Raw genomic sequence first — 16,200 nt, forward strand, 5'->3', positions numbered from 1 at the left:
AACTAGGGTTTTTTTTTAGAAACCTAATCAGAATTCAACTTTGGATCCATCACTGCATTCAACCCTTCAAATTTAAACTATAATATCGGGTGAAATACGATTGTGGACTACCACTCTATATGAAAAAAGATTTTATTTTGTATCCAAAAAATGACACAATTTTCGACGAATTTGAATGAAAAGTTTTTGTGCAAAGTTGTGCGATGCAGTCTAGTTTTCATCTATTATCGTAGATCTAGTTCACCAGTTTTCCCTTAATATCTGTCACTCAAATTACCTATTTGTACAGACTACAGAGTTATTTTCACAAATATGCTCACCGGAAAGATTCATAGGCAGATTTTTATCAGATGTTCTTTAACACTTGCACTGCAATCTTTATTTATACATGACCATTTTATTAACCTATCTTTCCACTGTCTACATGGATGATTATTCTATGTTGGCAACCATTATCAACTCGTATCCACGTCCCGATGTAATTATTTGAATATTGAATTCCCATAATTTAAAAAAAAAACACAGCAAATTATTAATTTAAGTAGTTCACAACTCAACGCGTGTACTATGACTGAAGTGTTTAATTGAAATGACTTGTAAAATATCGCAAGTAAGCGTTTAATACGCTCAAAATTCCCACATTGCCAAAGAACTTAAACATTTGGCAAAATGTGTCCACAATCGTGTTGTTTTCTGGGGTTTATCGTTACATAGCGTACAACCGTTCGCAATCGTGTATCATCGACGATCTCTAATTGAAATCCAGGCGTTAATAAGCCGATTAATATTTAAACAATAATGTATAACCCATGCTTTTGCGACTCACCCCCCAAACAGATCCACGATGCCCTGTCATTCGGCGGTGGTGATGGCGACGACCGGAGGCTGTACGAGCTGCAGCAGGGCGCGGCGGCCAACACGCTACTGTACGTGGGACTGTGCTCAGTGGCCCTGGGCCTGATCATCGCGTTCGTGGGCACCGGTGAGAAGGGCTTCAAGACCGTCCAGCTCCGGTTCATCGGGCCCGGCATGATCGCCATCGGGGTGTGCTGTTGCGCCGTCCGCATTATGTTGTGCTTCTGTCCGCCGACGTTTTGCTTCAAGCGTCGCCGGCACAAGGGTGGCGGTGCTTCCGACAAAATGGCCGAGTTCTACAAATACATGCCGTTCCGGAACCATCCGATAAATGCCAACGCGGCCGCTTCCGAACCGCTCACCGGAGTCGTCGTCGAGACCGTACCGATGGCGGTCCTGAAACCAGCGCTGAAACGCGTGTCCATGGCAGCCGACCAGCAACCGCAAACCGTCTGCCAACAAGTGAGTCCCCCAATTTTTTTTTTTTTTTTTTAAATATATATGTGGTATACGTGTCAAGTATATATCAGTATATAAATTAGTATATCAATTAATATGGATTATATAGACGATGCACGTGTATAGCCGTATAGGAGTGACCATCGTAGAACTGTAGGAGGATACGTGGATGTGATGCATACCTCCCACTTTGATTTCAACCCCACAACCCCCTGAAAAAATTATTTTTGATCAAATTATACTGTTTTAAATTTTAAATCCTTAAAGAAATGTTAAGAAATTCAAATTAAGGTCAATAGTATACCTCCGTGGAACGAATTTGTATAACAAAACGAGCATCGAAATAAAGGATGCATTAAAATGCCAGTCCTACATTATTATAAAAGCGAGGGGTCTCCAAACATTTTTATTTCAGGGGCATACGAAATATCAAAAGTTCTTAGTGGGCCAAAAATGTATAAGCACATCTCATTTTTAATTGAAAAAATTAAATATTATAAAAATAGTTCTTACAATATACTTAAATATACTTAGTTATTAATAATGATACAGGTAATAATTGAGTATTGACACGTGCTCGCGATAATGGTTTTGGATATTACGCATATTTTTAGATTGTTCCATTTGTTCTTCCTTTGAGGGGCCAGTGATAATTTTTTCGATGGCCGCAATTTGGAAACCCCTGAATTATTATCTCTAAACAAATTTAAAAATCCCCCCTACAATAAAATGTTTCTCTACTCTACGTCACCACTGTATATACTTATAGCATTCAAAAGGATACTGTATAAATTGTGTCTTTTCAAATTTATATTTATTTCGATACGTTTATTGAAGGAAGCACACAAAAACTAATTTACTGAAACTTCCACGCCCGTGTTAGACTTTCGTCAAATATAAAACGTGAATATTAAATTTACTTAGCACGGAAGTGTACATTAGACTTGAAAAGTATTGGCACTGATTTTTTTATCCATCTATTTTTAAACATGTACGAAAGAAAAACGTTCATTATTATTTGTATTGTTCGATCAGGGAAAACCGTAATACAACTGATCTCCCATTGACATAAAAATATAATAGGCAGGTACTAGGAAAATATTTAAAACGAAAATATTTAAGTATAAAAAACACCCACTATCTGGTGCAATTATTATTCTGTGAACGAAACAAAAAAATATCCGGTCATCCGGTCGGAACGAAATCGAAAAAAAATAAACTCGTTACACTAAATTTTGTTCGACCTTCAGATCTTATAGTACTGTATGTGCGTGTATACTGTTTGTCTTTAATAAATTAGCATTTGCGTTGTAAAACATATTAAACAAATTATCGTAATATATATGCTGTAAGAGATGAATGAAATACATTAAGTCTTAAATACATAATTATAGAAGTGCAATAAAATATACTATAAAAAATAGTCTCGCAACGATTTGAAGTTCTAACCATCATCTACCAGAACATTCGATTATTATTATAGTTATTATAGCTACGGTTGTACCTATACTGCAACTTTTTCATCAACGTTAGTAAATCTAAGAATATTATTATAACCAGCAAAGAGTGGATTAATAAAGTACTAAACATATATTTTAACATAACAACTCATTCGACGTATTTCGTTTTGTAATTGTTCAGTTGGGCCAAAATATTATTATTTATTACTACAATATTCAAGTTTACGTTACATCATCAATTATGTACCTATAGCCTATAGTATTATACACCTATGGTCTATAATAATAGTAATAATTAAACGGATTATACCGAAACTGTTGTTTTTCGTTGGATTATAGATAGGTACTATTGTGTCACAACAGTACTTAGTATACTATTATTACTTCATTTTAATATATCTATTTAGTATTTTGGTATCTATAAATGCTACAGCTTGTTTGTATTATACGTTTCTAGTAATATTATAATTAACAACATCCATGAATACGTTAAAAGTTTAAAGCTTTCGCCCCAGTAGCAGTTTTTACAAAACTTCAATGACTTTTTGTAACACGGCACAAAAAATATGCAAACAATTATTTTCATCCCCTTTCAAAGATTTCCCTACTATGTTATATCCTTATCATATTTTAAAACTTTTAGTAACTTTAGTACTGTTAATAATTACCATGAATTATTATTTTTAATATTCAAGTATTAAAAGAAATTAACCAAGTCTTACTCAAGACGTGACTTTCAAAGTCTAAAAGTATGTGTGTGTGAGATGTAGGTGATCGGGCAGATAGTGCTAAATCTACACGTGTCAAATAAATTACACAAATTATACCGATTTTAATTTAATGCAATAAGGTTAATTTTCTTAATATAAATTGTATAGATATTCACAAGCTCATATTTAATTTTGACGATATATTATCTAGTATATAACTGCCGCAGGGTGCGGTTTTTGTACCCGGATCCTCCCTTGTTCCGGAATAAATCTTCATACTTCGTTCTGAAGAAAACGATGATTTTTTGATATTTTGATTACCCATTATATTCTATAAATAAAAATAAATCATAATCTCTTGCAACATAAATTTTAATTTGGAACACTGGCCACATAATGTACTAATATATTTATTCATTGTTTGTCTACATACCTTTCACCTATTATAACTATAGTCTTATAAGTTATAGACTAACAATATTGTGGCGGAAAGGATTGGGTGTGTAGTGTGTATTAAAGATAAGTTATTACTTGTTATATATACACAGAATATTTTATAAATGTTATACCCAGGCCATAAAATGTCCGGTCGCGTAAACATTCAAACAAGGTCGTTACAAATTTTCAGTCTAATGTCTAAAAAGATAACGGTTTGTTAAAAGCCTTATTCTGCCATTATCGTATAAAATGTCTCCTCTATATAGGTGCTATATGGGTACTGGGTTGAGGAACCCGTATGGGTGTTTTGTACAAACAACTGAAATTTTTTCTACATTTGGCATTTCATGTTAAAAATAATAATTGTACATTTTTACTTATCGGTCCCATTGACTATGCATTGATACAACCGTAACGTCCGTAACGCGTTTTGAACTAAAACTAAAATATATATTGGTTTTTGAAACGTGAATCTATAACATGTGTATATATTACTTTTGTCTCTTAATAATGTATATATATTATTTATTACTAATACTTAATAGATTGTCATCGCAAACAATATTATGCCGACGCTTGCGTTTTATCGCAAATAAAAAACGATTTTGTATTAAAAATGTTTACGATATAGTATGTGATATTATATTTAAATCGTATTTAGTCAACAACATTCAACACCTACATAAATTATAAAAAGTAACTGCAATATCATTGTTACTTTCATATAGCTCTAACCTATGTAAGCCTTTATTCACTAACCACATTGTTACTTTGGCCACCGTTTTGTGAAATAAATATGGTTTACTGAATTAATATATTTAAAAATGTGAAATTATCATTATGTCTCTGCCCTACAGTTAAAGCTTCGCTTTATTGAGTGTATAAATTTGAATCCAGTGATTTATATCATTGTAACAAAAAACGATTCTGAGGGATGGTCGTCACTCGTCAGCCTATATCAAGTATTTGAATGATATGTTTTTTTTGTATCGCCATTAAAATAAGTAAGTTATTTTACTTATAGTATTAAGACAGATTGATTTAATTTTTGTCAAAAAGATTGCGTTTATTATACTAATTAATATTTAATTATTATAATAGTGTATATTTTTATTGTATCATATTATTGCTATTATGTATTAACTTTTGAGTCGTCTTATCATTGAACAGTATAGATAGGTCCATGATATGAATCCTGACGAATACTTATTGTTTTTTAATTACAGCGAAAAGATAATATTAACATCGTTTTTCTTCGTTAAAATGTCTATAATTTCGTCAAAATAATAATATAAAATGTTAATAAAAAAAAATGTACACAATAATTGTTAAGATTATTTGTTGACAATATTCTATTTATGAATTTTCAATCCTTAACTATATTAAAAAATTGAATAAGGTGATTTATCTGTCTTCCACTTTTCCCGATTATACCATTATACCGCCGGAATAAACTGCTGCCGTTGTAATAAGATATCTGACAGTAAATAATTTTAAAAATATTACCAAACAGCTTTAATATTAATAACATTGTACTACAATTTCAAATTTGAATATATCAATTAAAGCTGTTGGAACTCAAAGAACAGCCTGACAAAAAAAATAAAAAATGTGGAACGCTTCACGATTTTGCGTGTCATCCTTGCGCAGGGGCCATGCTAATCTTCTCTGTATCGTTCCAATTTTAGTATATGTACTGCCGAAGCAAGTACATTGAGTCTTGTGCCCAATTCTGTATATATAAAGCGCAATGTTGTGTGAACATCACATGTGAGAGCAGATGCGTTGCTTGTTCTGAACATAACGACGTAGGACGCCCGCCAATAGATGGGGCGAGCTACTTCGGGAACCGATCGGAAGATCATTTTTTCTAATATTGTATTATTGGTACACATCACATATGTATTTAATTGATAAATATTTAATTGTATGTTTAAAATTTTGACTACAAAGGCCGGATGGTATAGACAGGGTAAAAAACTAAAAACATCACTTCATGTATTTAAAATACAAAATAAGTATTTGGAAAATACTTGCTAAATAAAAATTAAGGTAAAACAATTTTTAGACATTGTTTTGTTCGACTTTTTAGAATGGTAAAAAATGTAAAATCGTTTGTTAGACATATTATACGTTACTACGCTTTAGTTTAATGAACGCATAAGACTTATATTATTATGATTATTATAATTTTGTTATACTTGATGATTTTATCAGATGATATGGCAGAAACATTTGTTATTTAATACTTTGACGAACCGGCAAATAATAACCTTTAGTTGTAATTTAAATTTTTTTCTAGTAACTGAAAAGACCTGTCAAGATTCAATATTTAAATGTCCATCCCAATGATTATATGTGCTTGTCTGTAATGAGATTTTGGAGCAGCAAAAAAATGCTTCATTAGTTATTACATTTTAATAGTGACTTCTGGTAACAAATGTAATCTATTAGGTACTTGGAGGACGTAATAAATAATAAAAAAATTTTACCCAGTATTTTTTTGATAACTGAACTTACTGAACTGATATAACTGAAAAACAAACTAAACAGTAAAAAACCTATAATTAACTTACAATGTTTATGCAACAACAGTTTTCAACAAAATAGATTTGGTGTTTTTGTTATAAAGGCTTGATATTTCTTCAAATATATCTTATAATAGAATATTTTTTTACAGAATATACTATTTAAAATTTATTTAAGCCCTTTCAATGCTTTTAAATTTTTACAGACATTTTTACCTTTTCTTCGAAATAGACGAGTATTTCTTAGATTTTGCACGGAGCGATGAATGTATTGATTTTACAACAATATGTTTTTGTTTTGTCCGTGTACAGTGTACAAGATAAGTAATTGAAATAATGCTTCAATTTTCTACTTCAGTAACTTTTTTGATGGAAAAGTGAATCTAGTTGATGCATTTAAAATGTCAAAATTGAAAATTCGCAGTAGTTAAAAGCATCGGGGGAAACAAAATCAAAAAAATTTAGTAAAAACGAGATTTTTTACGCAAAACCAATTTTTCACAAAATCGATTGTGTTTTTTAGTTTGACTAAAAATAATAATAACCGTAGACACATGATTTGTTTCTCGAATGTCTACATTAGAATTTTCTATGCATTATAACATTTTAAAATATTTTAACTCTTATTGAGTTATTTATAAGCATGAGAAATTTTTGATTTCTATTAGTTTTTTAATTTTTTGTTCAAAAAGTAAGAACATTTAATACTGCAAGGTCCCTCTAAACAATTGTTATAAATTATAATACCAAAATAAAAATATTAAAGATGAATTAGTTATTTATTCTAAGAATAACAATTTCAGCTTCTTGTTGTAATTTAAAAAAATTATTCGTTTGCATTTTTAACTTTGAACTACTAACATCTTTTTTCAGTTAAGACTTAATGTGGTAGTGAAAGTTTTAAAAGGACAATATTATTTTATAATTTATACACACAATATTCAATTTTTTTGCAAATACTATTTCAACCTACTGTATTCCTAATGTCTAATAGTAAAATAAAACTACTTTAATAGCAATAATATCATAAAATATACTTCGCAAAATCAATCTAAAGTAATACCTATATAGTAGCTATAGGTAAATACTTTAATAGCAATATGAAAAAACTGAACAAGAAAATATTAACTTGAATACTTGATATTGGCTGATTATAATATCGTTGAATCCAAATTTAACATAATATCCATTACAGTGACCGACTCGATACCCATACTGAACAGGAGAGCGGTATCCACTTACCCACCTTGTGCTATTCAATAATAAGTAAATGATTATAGTATACCTGTACAATGCGTTTTAATATTATTCCATCATTTTCAAAATATCTCTGTAGCCCACTGCAGAATCCATAGACATTGATTCCGCTTTACTGTTTTGCAGGCGAAAAGGATGCCCAAGGCCACTCCAGAAGCCAGCCTGGACAGCAGCATGGAACATCTGATCGAACAGGATGACCATCTGTACACGAAGGACGAGGTGAGCTCGAATAAAAATCTTTCCAACCTCAAGTCAACGTTGACATTCGAGGACTCGTTGAACGTGGCTACCAAAATGATGGTCAAATCTTTCGAGGAACTGAACAACACGTCTTCCATGCCCGGAGGTGATTCCACCGACCAGCACCGACAGGAGCTTGTGCTAAGCGCCGTGAACCTGACAAAGTAGAATAGCGAGTCGGACCGCACAATATAATACCCATACTACATGATATTATACCGTAGTACATAATAATATGATAAATTATTGTTGTATATTCAGACGAATTTGGCTGTGACGAATAACCCCATGCATGTACCTATATAATATGTATATACAATGTATTATTATGTGTGTAAATTAACGATTAACTACATACATATATACAGTAATCCCTCGTAATCCGCGGATTTTTAATCCGCGATTTCGATTATCCGCGGTTGGGTCGGCGATAACATTTTATTAATTCATACGATGAAATTGTATCTTTATTATACCCATATACTTATAACAGATAAGCTACATGGCTGCTACCAGTCGCGGAATGCGACTGGGAGTAAGTAACGGCCACAGCTACTAGCTCCCGGATGGGTGACCACTGACCACCCGGGTTCATAGTAGTTAAAAACCTTGCCACACATACACGTGTTTGCTACTTACCGTAACAACCCTAACAATCGTAAAAACAACCTACAGTACCAACCTTACCACTACCACAGTTCATAACCTAACCCCTACCACAGCTAATGAGTAATGGCCTTACTGCCTTAGTCGCTGGGCGTAAGTGCAATAAAAAAAAAAAAACAAGATAAGCTCATAAAGTACATACCTTAATAATATGTACGGTTAATTTGTCATATCTTAAAATTGTTCAATTGTCGGTTGATATTAGTGCGCGACACGTGTACGGTTGTATTACTATTTAATTTAGTACCATTAAATACAAAATATGTACAAAATAATAAAAATTAAAAATTGTATGTAAATAAAACCAAACTTCCCGTTTTACATTGCTTTATGCCTTAATGGTCTCGTTATCCGCGGTCTCGATATCCGCGCAACTTTGCTGGAACCTAACCTCCGCGAATAACGATGAGGGATTACTGTATATTAGAGTAGAATCGTATAGGCGGCATTGTGATGGGTGGAACGGGGATACACCCTCATAGTATTATTCGAAGGGGCGAACATTCCCGACGCCAGAAAACAGGGTGTGAGAATGTGAGATGGAAGAAGAGAAATTAATGCTTCATGAGTGTAGGTAATACCTATAGTCCAATTTTGTTTTATCGATTCCAGTTTTTTCAATTTGCATTCCTATTTATAAAGTATTTCATTTCTGCATCCTGCAGTATGTTTGCCAAGTACCACCTGTAGGTAGGGGTACCGTGAACTAGGACACGTATATTTATTTTGATATATTATTTTATATTATGAAATATATAATAAGAAACTCGACGACGCGTGTATGATATACCTACGTGTTAGAAAAAGTTAGCAATTTTACAAATTTTAGTTTAATCGATTCTCGTAATCCGTGTACATATATTATCTAGGTGTATACCAATACATTTGTCACTTGCATAATGTAGATGTAGACAGGCAGACAGCTATACTATTAGTATTATCGTATAATAAACGAAGGTAGGTACTACCATATTTAATCTATTCTGTGGTACTTTACAACCGCCATTTTGGTGACGAAAAAATTAACATATTATATTATTATACTCATATCATATAGGTTCATGCCAGTTTATAGAAGATACATATATGGTGTGAATATTTACAATATTACAATGTACGAATGTCATATAATATGTAATATATACACCATATGTGTATTATATACGGTACAGACTATACTACTATAGGTACCTAGTGCTTGGTGTAAATATAACATTCAGCTAGAATATCGCATTATACATCTCACTATATAAATAAAACTGCCGACTTTTACCCATACCTTGTGTAATAATTGTTTATGTGTACATTGTGTTTAATATAATATGCCTATAATAACAAGTGTTAGTACTAAATCATGTTAAACAATTACATTAAATTATATTAAACTAAATAAACCTACGGTGTACATACAATAACGAGGACACTCGTTTAATGAAATTGTTGTTATTTATATTATTAGGTACCTAGGCATATTATACCCATTTTCGTTTATATCGGATGAAAATAATTTGAAAACTGTTTATGTGTAAATATTGAATTATGTAAGTGCGTTTACGTGCATAACGTGTTGTTAACAACTACTAACGATAAGAGAAATACATAAATATATCTGAAGAAATTTGCGTAAAGAGTACATCCTTTAAGGGAAAATTGTTTTATTTTGGACTTTGTAGTTGCACAACGCCGTATTACCCATATATTGTTAAGAAGCTTTTACCCGGACATATAATACGCAGCAATACTTCGATAACCTAATTTTATGTGTCTCGCATTCTCGTATATATATAGCTCATATATGAGTGTTTGATATGTATATACAATATATAATGTTGTTCGTTGCGTAATATTTCCTGCAGGTTGTATATTATGAACATTGAACTAGCGGGAAAAACACATTATACCAACAAAGCAGTCATTACTCATTAGTCATTTTACATGATCCTATAACAACGTTAAAGAACATCATCCAATTCCCATCACATATATACTTAATAAGTATACCTATACATATTACACAGTGGCGCAGCAGGGGACGGCGAGCCTGCCTGAAATTTTAGGAAAATGTAAAAATGATTTCAGTGTTCGGTGAAACCCCTGCGGCCCTGCGTTTTATACGTAACCATGTATTAAAATATTTGTACAATTAGTACAATTTATTTGTACGAAGGTTCCTGCTCAAGTCCAAAACAACACATATCATCATAACAAATTTACGAGAGATCCAAAGTGGTTAAGTCGTTTTATACAACACTGAAGTTTCAGCATCCATGCCAAAAAACTAAATTCTAGCTACGTCACGCTATACTTATACATTCAGTACAGCGCACATATATAACAGATTACCGGTGATAGCCACCTGTTTAACAGTGGCACACATAATGTTTAATTTCACAGTAGGCCAATAATTAGATTTTTTGGGGGGTCCGAAATAGATACCCATGGGCTATGATACAATGTTTTAATTAAACCTGAAATTGAACAATTAGCCTATATAATAGCCATATAGGAATATCACTGAGTGGTTCGGTGTAGTAAATATGTGTGTACTGTGTTAGCTTTTGGGGTCTGCTATAGAAAAACAATTTACCAAATAAATAAACAAATACAAATGTATACTGTGTGCAGAACAATTTAATAAGATTTTTCTATGAAATCTTAATAATATCAAATATTTAAATTGGAACAATAATATGTAATATTATTACAATATCCAATTTATTTGATACTTTTCACTTAACTATCTTTACTAATAAATAATAAATATTAAACAGCACAATGTGGTGCGAAACATAAACTTGATAAATATATGATAGATATTATACGGTATTACGGTAAGGCCTCTCTGTGTTGGCACAGCTCTCATGTCAGTCCGGCTCTAGTGTAGTGATGCATTTTGGCAAAAAAAAAGGTAGTACACATTAGGTAGTTATCTGCAGTTGTGTAAGAACTCAGACCGACAAAATCATCGACCGGCAGATCCGACACATTGTCTCAATACATAACCACGTCGAACACCTGCAAAGCGACAATAACATAGTCCCGGACGCGCTATCGAGGTTAGAAGTTTCGGCGACACAAGTAGTCTTACCCGTCTTCAAACAATCGTCGGCCGATCTAGCCAACTTGAAAGTTAAAAACGATTGTGACATTGATAAAAAAAAATAATGTTACATTTGATATTCCTGTGTAGATGAATTTTTTTTTTTTTAGTGATGGGAGATTGAGATTTATATTTAACACTCAGCTCAATTTAATTGCTGCAGTTATTAAATTTAAGACAGTATAATAATTTCAAAAATATAAACAAATCATTTATAATTTAAATATTCATAAAATAATAACCTTATACTGCAATGTTAATCCTTCTGATACGTCATGATTTATGCTATTGGAAGTTGGAACTCAATTGACTCAAAGAACTGCCTGGCAAAAAAATGTGGAACGCTTCACGATTTTGCGTGTCATCCTTGCGCAGGGGCCATGCTAATCTTCTCTGTATCGTTCCAATTTTAGTATATGTACTGCCGAAGCAAGTACATAGAGAACTGTGCCCAATGCTGTATATATAAGGCGCAATGTTAAGTAAGCGTCACATGTGAGAGCGGATGCGTCGCTTGTTCTGAACATAACGACGGAACCACGATGGAACACGGCCGCCAACAGATGGGGCGAGCTACGTCCTGAACCTATTATGTTCGATTCACCGACTACTACGCGTCATGCAGTAGTTCGTGGTTAAATTGTTTTTTCGTTCAGAATCGTCATTTTATTTTATTTTCATCGAATCATATCATATAATATTTAAACCGAAATCCGTTTGAAATATGTTATGTCCAAAACAAGTATACCTAGCCGGAAACGTAATTTTATGGAAAATTCAAAATGTTATATTGTGAAAATATGATTTTGGTACCTAGTAAATATTGTAATATACTATATATTTTGTTTTAATCTTCTTTTGCTCAGAAACATATTTTCATGGAAAATATTTTGTCGGAAATGTATATTATTAGCTATTGGTTACGACGTTAGTTTACTTTAATATAGGAAAAGAATTCAACGTTCCGGCAATACCTACGACCAATTATATTCCAACAAATTATAAGCCTCTCAGTCTATCAGAGGAATAATATTGTTTCCCATTACCTTCCAAAAATATATTGTTGTAATCATTGCATTAAGAAAAATAATGAAAATTCTTAGATAGCAACCTATACCTACACAATTTATTTTTAACTTTTAAATAATTATTATGTTATCTTAAAATAAATCATTATTAAATAGTTGATCACTGCTCAATCTGTTATTCTGTTAGGTACAAAGAACAGGTGTTCACTAGTTTATATATTTTTATTCAGATGAGTGATGTAAAAATCAAATTACTATGTAGGTTTTTCAAGTTTCCAGTACCTTTTTACTTACCTATTGGGAGAAACTAAATAAAAACAGTACTAAATAGTAAATAGTAACATACAAAAAAATAGGTAATATTAAATTTAATATATCTTCAAATTAATCTAAATATTTTGAAAATGCCATGGTGTAGGTATACTAAAGTACATAGGCGGTCCTACGGGTGCAGCCTCTGCAGCCTGTGCTGCACCTGACATTACAACCACCACTTTATTTTATTGGTTGAAATCATATNTTTAAACCGAAATCCGTTTGAAATATGTTATGTCCAAAACAAGTATACCTAGCCGGAAACGTAATTTTATGGAAAATTCAAAATGTTATATTGTGAAAATATGATTTTGGTACCTAGTAAATATTGTAATATACTATATATTTTGTTTTAATCTTCTTTTGCTCAGAAACATATTTTCATGGAAAATATTTTGTCGGAAATGTATATTATTAGCTATTGGTTACGACGTTAGTTTACTTTAATATAGGAAAAGAATTCAACGTTCCGGCAATACCTACGACCAATTATATTCCAACAAATTATAAGCCTCTCAGTCTATCAGAGGAATAATATTGTTTCCCATTACCTTCCAAAAATATATTGTTGTAATCATTGCATTAAGAAAAATAATGAAAATTCTTAGATAGCAACCTATACCTACACAATTTATTTTTAACTTTTAAATAATTATTATGTTATCTTAAAATAAATCATTATTAAATAGTTGATCACTGCTCAATCTGTTATTCTGTTAGGTACAAAGAACAGGTGTTCACTAGTTTATATATTTTTATTCAGATGAGTGATGTAAAAATCAAATTACTATGTAGGTTTTTCAAGTTTCCAGTACCTTTTTACTTACCTATTGGGAGAAACTAAATAAAAACAGTACTAAATAGTAAATAGTAACATACAAAAAAATAGGTAATATTAAATTTAATATATCTTCAAATTAATCTAAATATTTTGAAAATGCCATGGTGTAGGTATACTAAAGTATTATAATATATGTAAAAGTTTTATGTCACCATAAACCATAAGGTAAAATTCACAAGTAACAAAATTGTTTTTAGTTCATAAACAAACATTTCATCATACTTAAATAAAGAAAAAATTCAAAAATTCAAATATCTATAAATGCAATAAACTAAGAGTTCATCTAAAATTGCTATAAACTTTTATTTTTCAAATAGTAAAATTATTACAAATTCAGTGTTCATATTACATTATTAATTAGAAATTTCCAAGGTGGTAGTAAAAACACTTAAGCTATTCTTGTGAAATCTACATCTTATATATTTTACTAACCAGGCACTTAAATGTATTGCCCCTGCCAAGTACATACAGGGCTGTATTACAATTTTTGCGCCCTGGATCAACCATAATTTTATACCCACGCCCCCCACCAAAAAATAGATCCACTTTTTTTATTTTTCTTAACACATTTTTAGTCATGGTTGTCTATCTATAACTGTGGTTATGTTAAAATAACATTAATTATAATATTCTATGCTAGCACTTATCTGTTATCATCGCACTGCTAAGTTTACAAGGGTCGTGCCATAGTACAAATTCTTTCCAAAAAAAATTATTTATTGATACAATACTATACCGTGTTGCAGTGGTGCCCGGCTGCCCTCTAAATAGATCAATATTTGGCCGCCCGGTGCAAATGTCCCCATTGCACCCCCATATATACGGCCCTGCATACATGCATAGTATTATGTTCAAATGTTGTGTCCTATACTCGCAACTACCTTCATAGATCTTATACTACTAGACAAGCAATGGATGTATAGAAAATGTAACAAAAATGAGAAAGCTTTTTGATTACTCATATGCATGGTAGTGAGGGATGGCAGGATAAGGTATATCGATATATTATAATATATTATTGTATTTTTTTTGTACAAACAGCGTACACCACTGCAAGATGTTATTACGCAGCCCACATGATGTTATTGTTATACACAGTTCTTGTCTAGTGGTATTAGGTATATGCCCACCTTCTTCACAAATACCAGGAACAATGCCCAAAACTACGAACTAATGAGTCCATAAGACCTGAAGATGTACACAGTGACACCAGTATACTTATATAATTAATTTTACTATAGTGTACTCAGTACTCACATAATATATATATAAATATAAAGTATATACATACATACGTTATACTACACATACAAATTGAGCATTTTAAGCAAGTTTTAAACTGTTTGTATTAGTAACATCATAAATATTTTAAGTATTACTTTACAGATAAAGGCAACAGTAAATATATTAAAAAATAAAGTAAATAAGTTTTTAACACATTTCCAATTAGCACAATAGTTTTTAATCCAGGGTCTTGATCAAATCTAAAGACAAAATGCATGACAGAAATAACATAACAAATAGGTACACATGTAGTAGAATAGAATAATAAAAAAAAAAAATTTTAAATAACAAAATACAATAAAAAATGTAAGAAGTTAGACCTTTGAAATGTTTAACATACTGTTTGCTCGTGCTCACTATGAAATTGGTAAGTAGATACATAAGTATACTTAAAACCTAACAATTATTAAGATCTAAATGGTTTACTTGATTATACACGAATACAAATTAACTTACAGTTTATATATTAAAAAATAAAGTAATATAAATACTTAAATTGAATATTATACAGTCAAACAAAAAATGTAATATTAGTATGTATTTTTATTTTATAGAAATTACTTACAAAAAAAAAAAAAAATGTGTAAAAATATAATAAATCTGATTAAGTCTAAAAATATTAAACAATTCAAAATGTGTAAGCCTATCCTACCTATAAAATATATAGGTATTTTAAAATATTAATTTAAACATTTAATTAATATATTTTATGAACTATTACTTTTTGTATCGTGATACAAAAATAATGATCATAAACACCACATTCAGATTTATAACTTTTAATTTACATTATCACTTTTAACTTATATTATAACAAAAAAAAATTAAATCAAAATATGTAGTACCATTTCTGCCCTAGTATAATCCATGTCCATATTATACAACTTTATTTAAAACTTCACAAATGATTTATTTTCATAAATAAATTGTAATAAACAGTTATATTATTTTAATTAATGTGGATTAAATAGCTTAAGATATAACCCACATTCTGAAGAATTAAATGACTAAAGATA

At 31.0% G+C, this 16,200-nt stretch overlaps 1 protein-coding gene across 4 annotated transcripts in view; it reads left to right on the forward strand.

Moving 5' to 3' along the window:
- The window catches only part of LOC111036202, a 61,686-nt gene extending 53,373 nt beyond the window's left edge, over positions 1-8,313 (forward strand). For all 4 annotated transcript variants that reach the window (XM_022318142.1, XM_022318141.1, XM_022318143.1 and 1 more), the window contains 2 exons: positions 838-1,317; positions 7,834-8,313. In XM_022318142.1, the coding sequence (XP_022173834.1) occupies positions 838-1,317; positions 7,834-8,118 (765 nt within the window). In that variant the 3' untranslated portion in view covers positions 8,119-8,313. The remainder of the gene's footprint in view (positions 1-837; positions 1,318-7,833) is intronic.
- Positions 8,314-16,200: the final 7,887 nt, after the last annotated feature.

Source organism: Myzus persicae, unplaced genomic scaffold, assembly GCF_001856785.1.
Source record: "Myzus persicae strain clone G006 unplaced genomic scaffold, MPER_G0061.0, whole genome shotgun sequence".
Lineage (NCBI taxonomy): Eukaryota > Metazoa > Arthropoda > Insecta > Hemiptera > Aphididae > Myzus > Myzus persicae.